Source organism: Aethalodelphis obliquidens, unplaced genomic scaffold (assembly GCF_003676395.1).
Source record: "Aethalodelphis obliquidens isolate GAN/ISIS:26980383/991018 unplaced genomic scaffold, ASM367639v1 scaffold16, whole genome shotgun sequence".
In the NCBI taxonomy this organism is placed as follows: Eukaryota; Metazoa; Chordata; class Mammalia; order Artiodactyla; family Delphinidae; genus Aethalodelphis; species Aethalodelphis obliquidens.
Genome location: NW_020837960.1, coordinates 23,369,522 through 23,385,392, shown reverse-complemented (window position 1 = coordinate 23,385,392; position 15,871 = coordinate 23,369,522). Strand labels below are relative to the sequence as shown.

Below are 15,871 nucleotides of genomic sequence, written 5' to 3'. Positions count from 1 at the left end.
CTGTGATGTCTAATGACGTTGAGCATCTTTTCATGTACTTATTGGCTATTTGTATACTTTTTTGAGAAATGTTTATTACAAAGACCATTTTAAAAAACTATGGTATTTCTTTTTATTATTGAGTTGTAGGAGATTTTTAGTCTATATGCTAAACCTTTATTAGATATAAGATTTGTAAAGATGGTCTTCCATTCTGTGGATCACTTTATGACTTAATTTGCATTTCACTGTTGACAAATTAAGTTGAGCATTTTCATATATTTATCTTCCTTTTGGTTGTGCTCTTTTGCTAAATACCTGTTCAGAGTATTTACCCTTTTTCATTTGGGTTGTCCATCATTTTCTTATTGATTCATGGGAATTCTGTATATATCCTGGATATGAGTCCTTATTGGATATGTATCACAAATGTCTCTTCCTCTGTGACTTGCCTTTTCACACTCTTAATCATCAAATGCTTTTTATGCATTATTTGAAATAATTATTATGTTTCTACATCTTTTTCTTAGTTTAGTGAGTTACATTAGCTGATTTTCAAAATAAAATATTCTTTATTTCTGGAATCCTGTGTAGTCTTAGATCCATTCCCATTCTAGTCCTTATGCTTCTCTTAAAATGGCTTATATCGAGCGTCCCTGGTGGCGCAGTGGTTGAGAATCCGCCTGCCGATGCAGGGGAGACGGGTTTGTGCCCCGGTCCGGGAAGATCCTACATGCCGCGGAGCGGCTGGGCCTGTGAGCCATGGCCGCTGAGCCTGCGCATCCGGAGCCTGTGCTCCGCAACGACGGGAGAGGCCACATTGACTTAGCAACATTTTAGTTTAACATTCTTTCCTTCTTGAAATGCTTTCTTTAATTGTATTTTGTGACAGCATTCTTTCTTTGCTTTCTTCCTACCTCCTTGGCCTCCTTTAATTCTCTCCTAGTAGTTCCTCCTCTTCTTCCTAAAATTCTAAAGACTGTGGTGTCCTGGTGCTTAATCCTGGAAACCTTTTCACTTTTCTGTTTGCACTTTTATTTAAGCTTACTATTCCCTTAGTTTTCCTTATTCTGCAAATACTCATTATTCTCAAATGTGTATATCCAACTACAACCTCTCCTTTGAATTCAGTTCCATTTGGATGTTTAATAAGCTTCACAGATCTAAATTATCCAAACTGTTACTTTTGACTTTCCTTTCAAATCCTTCGTCCTTTACTCTTCTCTGTCTTAGTTACTAGCATTACCATTCAACAAGTAGTTCAGACCAAAAATGTTCATTCTTTTTGACTCTTCTTTTTCATGCAGCAAATTCATACTGGCAGCAAATTATGTTGTCTTAGTATCAAAACATATCCAGAATCAATGACTAGTTCCTACTTAGTACTCTACTCCTTTCTATGCCCATTGATACCATCTTTATTCAAACCATCATCATCTTTCACCACTAGTTAGTTACTCACAGTCCATTTTTTGCTTGCAGTCAGACTAGTCCTTTGAAAATGTGCCAGATCTTACTAGTCCATCCTTCTCAAAGTACATTTATGTCTCTTACCTCTGACATCATCCCTTACCATTCTCATTCTTTCTTTCTCTGTTGCAGCCACACTGACCATCCTAAGGCCTCTTTGCAGACCTTTCCCTTAAAAACTAAAATAGTAAGCATGTGCTCTTCTCAGTTCTTGTGCATTTTCTTTTCACATTGCTTTGGTAATTCTTTTTGTAGGTATCCACATGGGTTGATTCTACACTTCATTGAGGATTTTGCTTATGACACCTTATCAGAGAAGTCTTCCTTGATCACTCTAAGTAGAATAGTACTCCTTTGATAACCATCAATGACTGTTTCCCTACTCTGCTCATTTTTTTATGGCATCAGTCTGACATTTTTTTTAACTTATTTTCTGCCTCCTTCCACTAGAATGTAGGCCTCAGCTTCATGAAAGCAGGGACATTTTTTTCTTACCTTATTGCTGTATCTTCTACCTAAAAGTGTGCCTGCTTCAATAAATATTTGTTGAATTGAATTAAATAAATAAAAAGGACTTACATAGTTATTACATAAAAGAATACCTTTTTCATTTTTCTTAGATTAATGTTCACCCATTTAATTTTTAAATAATCATCTGTCAGGTGAGTAGTATAGATAATAAGATTCCATTTTTATTTTATCATCAACTAATAACAAGTTAATGGTTAACTGTCACTTAGCTTTATCTCCTTGTCTTGGAAGATATAAATTAGTTATCAAAGAAGGTAGTCTAATGAGAGGCCATCTTATTCATCATGTTTAGACTGTTTCACGAAAAAACTTTTAAGGTATTTTTGTTTTGTTTTATGTTGCCAAAATATAAATTTGAAGAAAACTTAGAGGTAATTTGGTGCATTCAGTAGTTTTTGTTGCGGTTAATAAAAAATTGATTCAAATAGCTTAAACATTAAGAAAATAGGCTTGCTAATGTAACTGGAAATCTAGTGATAGATGGCTTATCATTCATAGTCCTGGTAGGAAACAGATGTCATGCTCAAACTTGGTTACTGAGAGGAGTTTAATGCAAGGCTCTTCACAAGTTGTGAGCATTGTTAAGGGAAGTCAGCAAAGTTTGAAGAGATGAGAGGAATGAGTGTTTAGCATAACTCAAATAGAAAGTTACTGTAACTATAGGAGAAGTGTACCTGATTAGAGTGTGGTCTTTGATAAAGGAATATAGAGAGGAATATAGTATACTCACCTGAAGGGGTGAAGCCAAGGAGATGAATGCCCCAAACTTCATTTTCTTTCTATCCTTTAATTTCCTGCTGGAGTCTCTAACTAGTCAAACCCAGCTGGAAGCCAACAGACAAGGGAGCATCCCAAGCACAGAAATAGGATAGGGAAGGTTGGAAAGTGGATCAGTGTGGCCAGCCAAACATACCCAGTAAGTTGGACTTCAGGGTTTGGTTGTCTCAGTCTCAATTATGTCATCAGAGACCCGGGTTTTTTCTATATGTCTGTTCTGCTACCTATAGTCATGATTTTATGCTATAGCTGTTATTCTTTGTGGTCATACAAGGTTGCCAGGCCGACTTGGTGCTATAAGCCTTCACATCCGGGTGGAGAGAGAGAGAGCTCCTTTCTCCCAGTTACTGAACCAAGATCCTTCCCTCCAATTTGACTGGTCAGCTTAGGTCTTGGTCTACTTTGAACCTAATATTATCATAAAAATTTTTATGCTCCATATCTGAACTAATCATTGTCTGCCCCTGCCAAACAACAACACACACACACAAGTGATTCACATTGGATTAGGCTATTTGGAGCTCAATCTTGGTGTCCTGGGAGGAGCAAAATGGATACTACTTTGTGATATACCTCTAACTAATTGACATAATTTCCCACAATTTGCTTAATATATAATGCATACTATATATATATAATGTTTTCTGTAATAAAAATGAACATTTATGGCAATCCATTCTGTTGTGGTCTGCTCTAAGTGTGGGAAAGACCTCTTTTTACTGAGTAGCGATTTCTCTCTGTAACATCCATTGCTCCTGTTCGGTTTAATTACTTCAGGAGTAGATGTTATAATATAATTGTTTTTTCTAGCTTCTCAGATTATGCTTCCAAATATGTTTAGTCACCCCTCATATAGTACTTGTTGCAAATTATGTATTCGGTTACCATACAAAAGTAATGTCATATAGTTTAAATTCCAGAGCTTGCATTCTACAGATTTATAACTATAAATTATCCAAGTGTATCTCTTTTTAAAATAGCTTTGCTTGAGAAAATGAAAGCAAATCTCAAACAAATATTTTCAAGCAATCAATCAAAGTAAACACATTAAAACAAAATTGAATGTCCTTCTTCCACCCTCTTCTAATCTGTGTTATATCTTATCTGTTCTGTTCTTAATTTATTCTTGAATTTGACATGAATTCAGTTAAACATTTACTGAGGAATTATGGCAGAGACCAGATGGATAAAAGATGAATAAGATAGTATCCTTTTTTATATAAGGAAAGAAAGATATGTGAATAACAGTTACACAAAGCAGAAGGAATAAGTACTACATACTTATAGGTAAAGGTAACATGCTATTGAAGAGAACATTCATTTTATGCCTGGTAGAATTTTGAGTGGGCTAATAAAAAAATACAATTTTAGAAAAATGTTTCCTGAAGATCAATTTTATAATGAAAAACTGCTACACAACAGCATTAATTGCTATGAAAAATAAATTGACATTATATTTTAGTAATATGGAAGACCTCATGTGATGCTTCTAGCATATCTTTTAATAACATGGAGAAAGTTAAAACTGGTTTCCAGATTATGAATTAGTTCCTCAAATGATTATGTTCATAGTGGTCAATCTGATTTTATATCACTTTAGTGTTTTTATAAACACATGACAGATTTTATAGGCCAAAATCTGATCGCTAAGACTATTTAGGAACAGGTTCTAACTGTTCTATTTCAGGGTTTTAGGCATAAAAGTAGACTGTATCAGATAATATTCTTGAAATCATTATTACTGAATAAAAATAAAATGTATAAGATAAGCTATGTGAAATTATAACCAGTGAAGGAGATGACTGAAGCTTTAAATAACCATTGCTCTTCATTTTATTCCCCTAAACATGAATAAAATAAAATATTTTAGAATTTAAAAGCAGTATTATTTTTTATTAAAGTTCTTTTAAAATGAGTGACCAATCTGCTTTATTTTAACTCAAATATTTATTTGTCTTTGTCCTCCTCCCACCTTGTAATAACAGTTATTTGTTAGGATCATTTCCTCCATCTTATGAAATTTTCATGTAAAGTTATGCTGTAAGGCTTGGTTTGAATTTTGTTGGACTATTGCTGATCTACTCACTGCTGGTGTTTTGTCAAACACATAGCCTACTAATAACAAAATCATTGCGAGCCTTATTCAAACTAGTTTAAATGCCACCTTCTCAGTAAAACCTCTTTTAACCTCCCTTCTACAAATTTTCTATTCACTTCATGTTCTTTTCATACACTTGTTATATTTAACATGTTACATATTTTACCTTTTTAGTTTATTTATTGTATGTCCTTGTCTTCTCTTAGAATGTAAGTCTATGTGGGCAGGTTTTTTTTTTTTTTTTTTCATTTTTCTTAACTACTCTTTCCACAGTGCCAAGGAGAGTACCTGGCAAACAATAAGTGCTCAACGTGCATATTTTCTGAATGGCTAAATGAAAAACATTGAGCTGTACCTTTAAGGGAAATGCAATGGATGCAAGGGTTTTACAAGTTAAAGTAGTAGCATGATAGAGAAAGCAGGTGAAGCAGTCTGGCGTGCGTGAGAAATTGGCCCAGAGAAATACTTTGTTTGACTCAGTGAAAAGTTTTTTAATTTTATTTTGTTTAGGTACCTTAAGCAGTCCTCACTACTCTTTATTGTCTCCTATCCTAATTCATACATTATTGTTAAATTCCTGCATATTGTCGTCATTTGAGTTTGTTACTCCTTATGTAGAAGTATGAAAAAATGCATGGCATGTTTAGGTCAAATTTATTGAGTTGCCCTTTTTAAGAGCGTGATGAATGTAAGCAAATCATATGGGAAGTAAAATTGGTAAGAGAATTTAGTCGCTTTTAGACCTTAATTATCCTATACTGATATTTGGATTCAATCAGTGGGTCATAGAGATAAAGATGTGATGTGACCTGTGCTTTAGGGTTGAGTGTAGGGGATTCTTTACTTTAGGGAGGATGGTGATACTATAAAAAGTATCATAGTGACGAAAAAAACGATTTGCATAGGAAGATATATTTTTTGATATTTGAGTTTGAATTACTAGTTTTTATGAAGAGCATTTCCTCTGTAATATTTTCATCTGAGATTAGTGTAACATGTCCAATTAAAATATAATGCAAGCCTCGTATGCTATTTAAAATTTTCTGGTAAGAAGCAACAGGTGAAATTAATTTTAATAATATATATTTTTTAAACTAGTATATCCAAAATATTATCACTGCAACATAGACTCAACAACAACAAAAATAATAGTTATTTTGCATTGTTTTTTCATTCTAAATCTTCAAAATCCAGTGCATACATACTTACAGCACCTGTCACTTAGGTCTAGCCACATGTCAAAGGCTCAGTAGACACCTATGGCTAGTGGCTACTGTATTGGACAGTGCAGCTTGAAGGTTTGGTTTGAATTTTGGAAGGTTTGTTGTTCATCTAAATACCATTGGTGATAGGTTACATACTGTGATGACACTTGAAAATTCTAGATGAGAGTACTCAGCCTAGAGATAATGTTATATTAAGCTGTGGAAGCATAAAATATCATCTAGGAAGAGTGTATTTATGAAGAGAAGACCAAAGAAATAATCTTCAGCAGTTTCCATCTTTTAAGCAAAAGACACTGAAGAGTCTGAGGGTCATGAAAGGCAAAGGAGGACAGTATTTCCAGGGAAGTGAGATCCTCTTTTTCAGGTACTATGGATTTGAAAGGTTGGGAATGTTTTATGTTAAGCAGGATGCATTGCATTTGTCAATGTGCAACTCATTTTTATCTTTTGGAAGAAATGATTCATTGGAATGGTAGGCTCAATTTATTTTCACTTTCGTTTGGAGCTAGTGAAAGCACTTCTCTTTCCCAATGTCTTTGTGTGTGTGTGTGTGTGTGTGTGTGTGTGTGTATTATCATGATAGTAATTCTACTCCATTTTAATTTTCTAAGACCTTTTCTTGTTAGTCAATTTATAAACAAATGGAATGAAACCATTCTTATCCATAACTTATTTTATTTCTTTAGCTTGAGTTGAGAGTGGCATTGTTCAACCTGAGCTATTATTTATCTATAGTTGTCCTAGAATGGGCCACAAATAACAAACTATCATTTAGAGAATTATCTTAAAATCTTAGGTTTCTAAATATAATTAAAGTTTGAATAGCAAAGAAAGTATGAAAAGTTATATCTGTATATTTTCAGCTTGAATTTCTGCTTCCTTTCTTTAGTCATCAAGAGTTCATATCACTAGAGCTGTCCTGGAGCAGTTTTTATCCTTTGCAAAATACCTTGATGGTTTATCTCATGGAGCACCTTTGCTGAAGCAGCTTTGTGATCACATTTTATTCAACCCAGCCATCTGGATACATATACCTGCAAAGGTATACATTTTAATGTCATTCATCTTATTTTAGTGTAATGTTATAAATTATAAATATAAATTACAGTTATTGGATCTAAACTATCCAGTAGAAAGCATTTGGATTTTTCAGTTTATTTTACAGTTTGAAGCAGTTATATTAGGTAGTATTAGAAATCAAAACAGTAAATATGTAAATATTAAAATAAATAGAACTGTAGTTAAAAATTTTTTTCTTATGGGGTGATGAGAAAGTTCTGGAACTAAATAATAGTAATTGTTGCTTAAAAAAATGTTGAAGCTGTACTTCTTACCCTATACAAAGGTGAAACCCACTTAGATTTAAGACCTAAATTTGAGAGGTAAACTATAAAGCTAATAGGAGAAATCGTTGAAAGATACCTTTGCAGTTTGGGGATAGCCCAAAAGTTCTTAAGTAAGACCTTCAAAACCTCTCTTTTTAGGGGGAAAATTACTGCATTTGATGATATCAAAATTAAAGATTTTGTTAAATGATCTTCAGAGACAATGTCAATAAATAGATGATAGATTAGGAGGTTTTTTTACAATGTCAGAAATTATCGAGGCAAGAGGAAAACATTGAATATGAACTGAAAATTAGATATTAGTATTGCACAAATGTTAAATTTACTGAGTGGAGGAATTGTATTATGCTCTATTCAGGAGAAGGTCCTTATTCTTAGGAGATTTACATTGAAGTAGTTAGTGGTGAAGTGTCTGAATGTCAGCAACTTCCTTTCAAACGTTAGTCAAAATATATTTATACATCTATATCTATAATATAATAGAGAGAAATAAAGCAGATGTGGAAAAATATTAACAGTTGATAAATCTATTATGATAGTTACATAACTTTTTTGTTTGAAAATTTTCAAAATAAAAAGTTGGAGAAAATAGCAATTAATAACGTTCAGAATGTACAAGTCTTCAGAATAGCAATTAAAAATAGCAATTAATAACGTTCAGAATGTACAACTCTTGAAAATCAGCACTAAAAAGATTTAAAAAATTAGGCTTGATGTAATGGTTGCATTCTGAAGTCATTAGATGTGATTCATACCTTTCCAAGAAAGAGAATCTGGTACACTGATTATTAAGACTAGGAAAAGAAAAAATAGCAGGTAACTAACTATATCATGATAATTGTCATCATTGTGACTGGAAAATTCCTTGTATTGTGAGCATAGAGTTTTTATCATGATACGTAAAAATATTTTTTAAAAGAAATTTATACATAAATTTTTTTTAGATATAAACATAAATTTTTTATTATTTTGCATACCTAAATTTAGCCTCCTTATATTCTAGTAGAAATCAGTAATGAGGGACATTTTCATGAATTTGAGCTGCATTTTATAATTTTCAAATCTCCCACATAACTTTGAAGTTCTAATTTTTATTATGGTTTGTCATTTTAATTATTGTGCTAAAACGCAAACCTGAAGTTTGTTCACTCTTTAAACATGGTGTTTAAACTTGTCATCTGTATATTTCCATGCTAGATTCTGATAATGTGGCAATAGGTAAGAAAATTTCAAATTACATGAACTTTTAGGATCTATGACAACAATATATATATTTTTCCAAATATGATACAGCTGGCTGATGTCAGGTTCGGTTCCTTTGAACTGCTGCAGTGTACTTTGCAGGGCTTTAGTCTACTTGGCCTTTTAAATAATTTAATCTTCCTATTGGATAATTTCAATGGAATTATTGAATCATTTAAAATTATTTTATTATTAATAACTATTAGATTACCTTTAGTAAAATTTTATTATAATGTGTTGATTCCAGATTATTTTCTTTTTATAATATAAATAACACTTAATAAATAGTTATATTTCACCTCGTAATAAATGGTTCTTTCTTGGCCTTTAATGATTTACGTTTAAATTAGAATACAATGTATATTTATAATATAAACACTTGAGGCATTTTAAATTTATTTTAATGCTTTGCTAATATTCTGTACTAGGTTCAGCTTTCCCTATACACTTATTTGTCTGCTGAATTTATTGGAACTGCTACCATTTACACCACCATACGCAGAGTAGGAACAGTATTACAGCTAATGCATACACTAAAATATTACTACTGGGTCATTAATCCTGCCGACAGTAGTGGCATTGCACCCAAAGGTTTAGGTAAGTACAATGCTTCTACGTTGTCTGTACTATGATTGTTGTATATCCTAAGTACTATTATAGTGAACAGATGTGCATGGTTATGAAATTAACACTGAGCTGTTGTCTTTCTTGTGTAGTAGACTGGTATATTGAGAATTTTTTGTGATAAAGAAGAAGCTTATAGCTTTCGTATTAAGTTTTTGGAATAAAGACAGGTGAAAATAAATAATATTGTACCTTTTAGCCTATATGGTTGTTGTGATATAATCATAATATTAAAAACAGATGAATGATATTGCTCATGGCCAGTGTGTTCTAATACAGTCGTTTAAACATTTTGAGATTGTTGCCTTCCTTTGTATTCTTTCCCCAAACTTCATTCTTTGTTCTAAGTAAAGTAGAAACTAATTTAATTCTTCAGTGCATTGTGTTGTTTTAAAAATATTGCCGATTTTCCTAATTATATAAAAAATACATGCTCATTATAGAAAATAAAATAATATAGAAGAAAAAAATTGTTCATAACCCAAACCCCAGGAGTAATCACTGTTACAAGTTGGGTGTGTGATCTTCCACTATTTCTCATTGCATAAATATGTGAAATATATTAACTCTTTTACAGAATTCAGATTTTCTTTTCTTTTTCTTGGATCTACATAGTAATCTAAGAGGATACACCACTTACGTGTTTCCAAAGTTTTGATCCTATGAATAATGCAGTGATCTATTTCTTTGTGTATACTTATTCCCCTCCATCTTTGATGTGTTTACAGTTACTGAGAAAGGGTATCCTGATAAATATTGTGAATTTTTTCAGAAGTATTGTACTAGCTTACAATTTCACCAGTGGTATGTTAGTGTGCTTTTTTCTCGGCATACTCATAATAGCAATTGCCATTTTATAAAAATCTTTTTGATAGGGTAAAATAACATTTTACTATTCTAATATTCATTTATTAGCTTACATTGTCTTTCATTTTACTGATGGGCTTTTAAAATTGTGTTATTCACACTCGGGTTTATGTTCTGTCATTTATGTTTTTTTCCCATTGCTTTTAGACTTAAGAATGCCTAAAATTAACTGAATACTTAACATGAGTTAGAATCTATGCTAAGCACCCTACATGTTAATTTTGTTTAATCATTTACGTGTAATGTATTTATATATATATATGTAAATATATATATATATTTACACATACACATAGGGCTATATCTATATATAACTACATTGCTAATATCACTCCCAGTTTGCATTTTAGGAAACTGAAAGTTGGTACAAAGTAACAGAACTAAAATTTGAATCATGTCTGCTTGACTCAGCCCTAGTTTTTACGATTACACTCTGATAGTTTTCTCTACTCTAGACAAATCATACGTTCACAAATATTTATTTCTGCTTCAAAAAATTAATTTCTAATTTACAGAAAAGTTTCAAGAATTGTACAAAGAATTCTTATATACCCCCATCGTATTTCCCAATATTTTATATCTTACCATTTAGATTTTACCATTTTATTTCTGTGTAAATATAAACATGTATATAAACATATTCATTTTTTCTGAATAAATTGAGAATAAATTATAGGTATGATGCCCTATTTCTCCTAAATACTTTAATATTTATTTCCTAAAAGGTAAGGGCACTCTCTTGAGTTAATGAAGAGCAACCATTAAAATCAGGTAATTAGCATTAATACAATACTATCATCTCAAAGAAAGCTCCCATTCAAATTTAACCCATTTTACCAATAATATCCATTCTAGAAAAAAAAGTATTTCTTCTTTTTCTGAATCACAGTCGAGGATCATGCGTGACATTTGGTTGCCTTGTCGCCGTAATATTCTTCGATTAGAATACTTATTTTAGTATTTCCTTGTCTTCCATGGCCTTGACATTTTTGAAGAATATAGACAATTTTTTAGAATGTCCTTTAATCTGCATTTATTTGATATTTGCTCATGATGATTTAGGTTTTTTATTTTTAGAAGGAATCACACAGAAGTCATAACAATTCTGTCTCAATGTTATTACAAGAGGCACATGATGTTGAGTTGTCTTATTATTTTACTAGTGATGTTAACTTTTGGTGTCCGCCAGGGTTCTTTACTGTAAAATTCCACTTTCTCCTCTGTAATCTTAAGTATCTGGTGGAGAAATACATTGAGACTATATAAACATCCTGTTCTTCAACAAACTTTTGCCCACTGGCTTTAGTTCATTGACTCTTGTCAGAATTGATCTTTACTGTGATGGCTGCCAAATGGTGGCATTTTCTGAGATATTTATTAGTTTGAATTCTGTGGTAACAAAGAAGTTGTTTTTCTCTTCCATTTACTAATTTATTTGTTCATTTCTTAGTGTCAGTGTAAATTTCATGGATTCCTGTTTAATTTGGTATTATATCAACAGTTGGCACACTTTCTCTGCGAAGGGCCAGGCAGTAAAAATTTAGGCTTAGGGAGCCATAGATCTCCACTATAAGTGGTCAGCTCTGCACTGTATTGCAAAAACAGCCACAGACAGTACGTAAGTGAATGGCTGTGGTTTGTTCCGGTGAGACTTAAAGAAAAAACAGTGGCTGCATGGATTTAGTGTAGAGGCTATCCCCTGAGTTGTATCCTTATTTATTTTGGTGTTCAAGTTGTACCGGATTTGGCCAATAGGAGCCCCTTCACATGAGTCTTGGGTCTTTATGACAAACGTCCATAAATTTTTTGTACTTCCTTTCTGGTGCAGGATATTTTTGGTTCATCTTTTATTTTCCTTATCTCAGAAGCCCTGGTTTGTTTTGTAGATATGGTTTTAAGAAACCAAGATCTGGGTGATAGGTGTGCTTATTGTGTTTATTGCTCTTTGGGTATCATTGCTTCTAGGCATTCTTGTTGGACAGATCTAGGAAATATAAGCTTAAATGCAAATACATATATATGTATGTGCATACCTCTAAACTGATCTATCTGTATTAATAACCATGAGTTCACACAAGTATATTCAATCCCAATCCAAAACCACATGGGTCAGTCTAGCCTCAAATTGATTATTTTTACAACTTTCTTCCTTCAATATTTAGGAATCTGGCTACCATTATCTTTAATATTTTTTAATATATTTACTTATTCTACTTTATGAAACCCACATTCTTACCCATGCACCATCACCTTCTAAGCTTTGACATTGCCAGTTGGCTCTGACCAGCTTCGGTTCTGACATAAAATGGTCCTTTTCACCTCCTTGCCCCTTATTGTTTCTTTACCACTGACCATACTACTGGCCTCTGTTGTCTCCTCACCCTGACCCTGAAAATCCTGCCAGACTTAGTTGCCTCCTTGGCCCTTTCCAGCCCCTTGTGTCTCCTTGGCCTCTGCTGCTTCCGCAGGTCCCTGTGCCCTTCGGTCCCACTGGCTCTGGCTATCTCAAGGAGAGGGGAGGGAAGAAAACAAATATATACAATTTTTTAAAAAGTGACAAAGTGGAAGAGTATTTCTTTTTATTTTCATTGAATTTTATACTTTTTTAAAAAGTTTAAAAAAATTTTTTAGTTGAGGTATACTTGATAATTAACATATTAGTTTTGGGTGTATAATGTAATGATTTGATATTTGTATACATTGAGAAATGATCACCACAATAATTAAATCTGTCACTGTACATCGTTAAATTTGTTTTTTTTTTCTTGTGATAAGAACTTTTAAAATTTAGTCTCCTAGCAACTTTCAAATATGCAATACAGAATTATCTGCAGTAACCATGTTGTACATTACATGCCCCTGATGTATCATTTCTTTTTCTTTATGGTTTACTTTATTCTTTTTAATCTATCTTTTAATTAACTTGTTCTCTTTAATCTTTTTTTTTTTTTTTTTTTTTTTTTTTTTTGCGGTACGCGGCCTCTCACTGTTGTGGCCTCTCCCGTTGTGGAGCACAGGCTCCGGACGCGCAGGCTCAGCGGCCATGGCCCACGGGCCCAGCTGCTCCGCGGCACGTGGCATCTTCGCGGGCCGGGGCACGAACCCGTGTACCCTGCATCGGCGGGCAGACTCCCAACCACTGCACCACCAGGGAAGCCCCTGTTCTCTTTAATCTTTTTGATTTAACTTTTCAATCTATCTGAAATTAATTTTGTTATTTAGTGGAATGTGAGGTTTTGAAACACATAGTTTTCTATATTACAATTTTTTCAATACTAATTTGACCTAAATAATGCTTTCTTTTAAGAACATTTTAAAGATAATATGTACTACACTACCTTTTCATAGAAGTATTATGCATATGTGCACCAACCTTGAGAAGTAGAATCTTTTTCCTTTGACTGTGATTTCACACTTTTGTCTCTGAAATTTTCTTTTTTTTTACATCTTTATTGGAGTATAATTGCTTTACAATGGTGTGTTAGTTTCTGCTTTATAACAAAGTGATTCAGTTATACATATACATATGTTCCCATATCTCTTCCCTCTTGCATCTCCCTCCCTCCCACCCTAACTATCCCACCCAACTAGGTGATCACAAAGCACCGAGCTGATCTCCCTGTGCTATGTGGCTGCTTCCCACTAGCTATCTATTTTACGTTTGGTAGTGTATATATGTCCATGCCACTCTCTCGCTTTGTAACAGCTTACCCTTCCCCCTCCCCATATCCTTAACTCCATTCTCTAGTAGGTCTGTGTCTTTATTCCTGTCTTACCGTTAGGTTCTTCATGACATTTTTTTTTCTTAAATTCCATATATATGTGTTAGCATACGGTATTTGTCTTTCTCTTTCTGACTTACTTCACTCTGTATGACAGACTCTAGGTCCATCCACCTCATTACAAATAGCTCAATTTCGTTTCTTTCTATGGTTGAGTAATATTCCATTGTATATATGTGCCACATCTTCTTTATCCATTCATCCGATGATGGACACTTAGGTTGTTTCCATCTCCGGGCTATTGTAAATAGAGCCGCAATGAACATTTTAGTACATGACTCTTTTTGAATTATGGTTTTCTCAGGGTATATGCACAGTAGTGGGATTGCTGGGTCATATGGTAGTTCTATTTGTAGTTTCTTAAGGAACATCCATACTGTTCTCCATAGTGGCTGTACCAATTCACATTCCCACCAGCAGTGCAAGAGTGTTCCCTTTCCTCCACACCCTCTCCAGCATTTATTGTTTCCAGATTTTTTGATGATGGCCATTCTAATTGGTGTGAGATGATATCTCATTGTAGTTTTGATTTGCATTTCTCTAATGATTAATGATGTTGAGCATTCTTTCATGTGTTTGTTGGCAGTCTGTATAGCTCCTTTGGAGAAATGTCTATTTAGATCTTCTGCCCATTTTTGGATTGGGTTGTTTGGTTTTTTGTTATTGAGCTTATAAATTTTGGAGATTAATCCTTTGTCAGTTGCTTCATTTGCAAATATTTTCTCCTATTTTGAGGGTTGTCTTTTGGTCTTGTTCATGGTTTCCTTTGCTGTGCAAAAGCTTTAAAGTTTCATTAGGTCCCATTTGTTGATTTTTATTTTTATTTCCATTTCTCTAGGAGGTGGGTCAGAAAGGATCTTGCTGTGATTTATGTCATAGAGTCTTCTGCCTATGTTTTCCTCTAAGAGTTTGATAGTTTCTGGCCTTACATTTAGGTCTTTAATCCATTTTGAGCTTATTTTTGTGTATGGTGTTAGGGAGTGATCTAATCTCATACTTTTACATGTAGCTGTCCAGTTTTCCTAGCACCACTTATTGAAGAGGCTGTCCTTTCTCCACTGTACATTCCTGCCTCCTTTATGAAAGATAAGGTGACCATATGTGTGTGGGTTTATCTCTGGGCTTTCTATCCTGTTCCATTGATCTATATTTCTGTTTTTGTGCCAGTACCATACTGTCTTGATTACTGTAGCTTTGTAGTATAGTCTGAAGTCAGGAAGCCTGATTCCTCCAGCTCCATTTTTTGTTCTCAAGATTGCTTTGGCTATTCGGGGTCTTTTGTGTTTCCATACAAACTGTGAAAGTTTTTGTTCTAGTTCTGTGAAAAATGCTAGTGGTAGTTTGATAGGGATTGCATTGAATCTGTAGATTGCTTTGGGTAGTAGAGTCATTTTCACAATGTTGATTCTTCCAATCCAAGAACATGGTATATCTCTCCATCTATTTGTATCATCTTTAATTTCTTTCATCAGTGTCTTATAATTTTCTGCATACAGGTCTTTTGTCTCCTTAGGTAGGTTTATTCCTAGATATTTTATTCTTTTTGTTGCAATGGTAAATGGGAGTGTTTTCCTGATTTTACTTTCAGATTTTTCATCACTAGTGTATAGGAATGCCAGACACTTCTGTGCATTAATTTTGTATCCTGCTACTTTACCAAATTCATTGATTAGCTCTAGTAGTTTTCTGGTAGCATCTTTAGGATTCTCTACGTGTAGTATCATGTCATCTGCAAAGAGTGACAGCTTTACTTCTTCTTTTCTGATATGGATTCCTTTTATTTCCTTTTCTTCTCTGATTGCTGTGGCTAAAACTTCCAAAACTATGTTGAATAAGAGTGGTGAGAGTGGGCAACCTTGTCTTGTTTCTGATCTTAGTGGAAATGCTTTCAGTTTTTCACCATGGAGGACAATGTTGGCTGTGGGTTTG

General features: G+C 33.5%; 1 protein-coding gene across 4 annotated transcripts in view; it reads left to right on the top strand.

The window, feature by feature from the left end:
- Window positions 1–15,871, top strand: part of NBEA (neurobeachin) — a 627,914-nt gene that overhangs the window by 134,971 nt on the left and 477,072 nt on the right. For all 4 annotated transcript variants that reach the window (XM_027116524.1, XM_027116522.1, XM_027116523.1 and 1 more), the window contains exons 12-13: window positions 6,971–7,123; window positions 9,098–9,266. In XM_027116524.1, coding sequence (XP_026972325.1) covers window positions 6,971–7,123; window positions 9,098–9,266 — 322 coding nt within the window. The remainder of the gene's footprint in view (window positions 1–6,970; window positions 7,124–9,097; window positions 9,267–15,871) is intronic.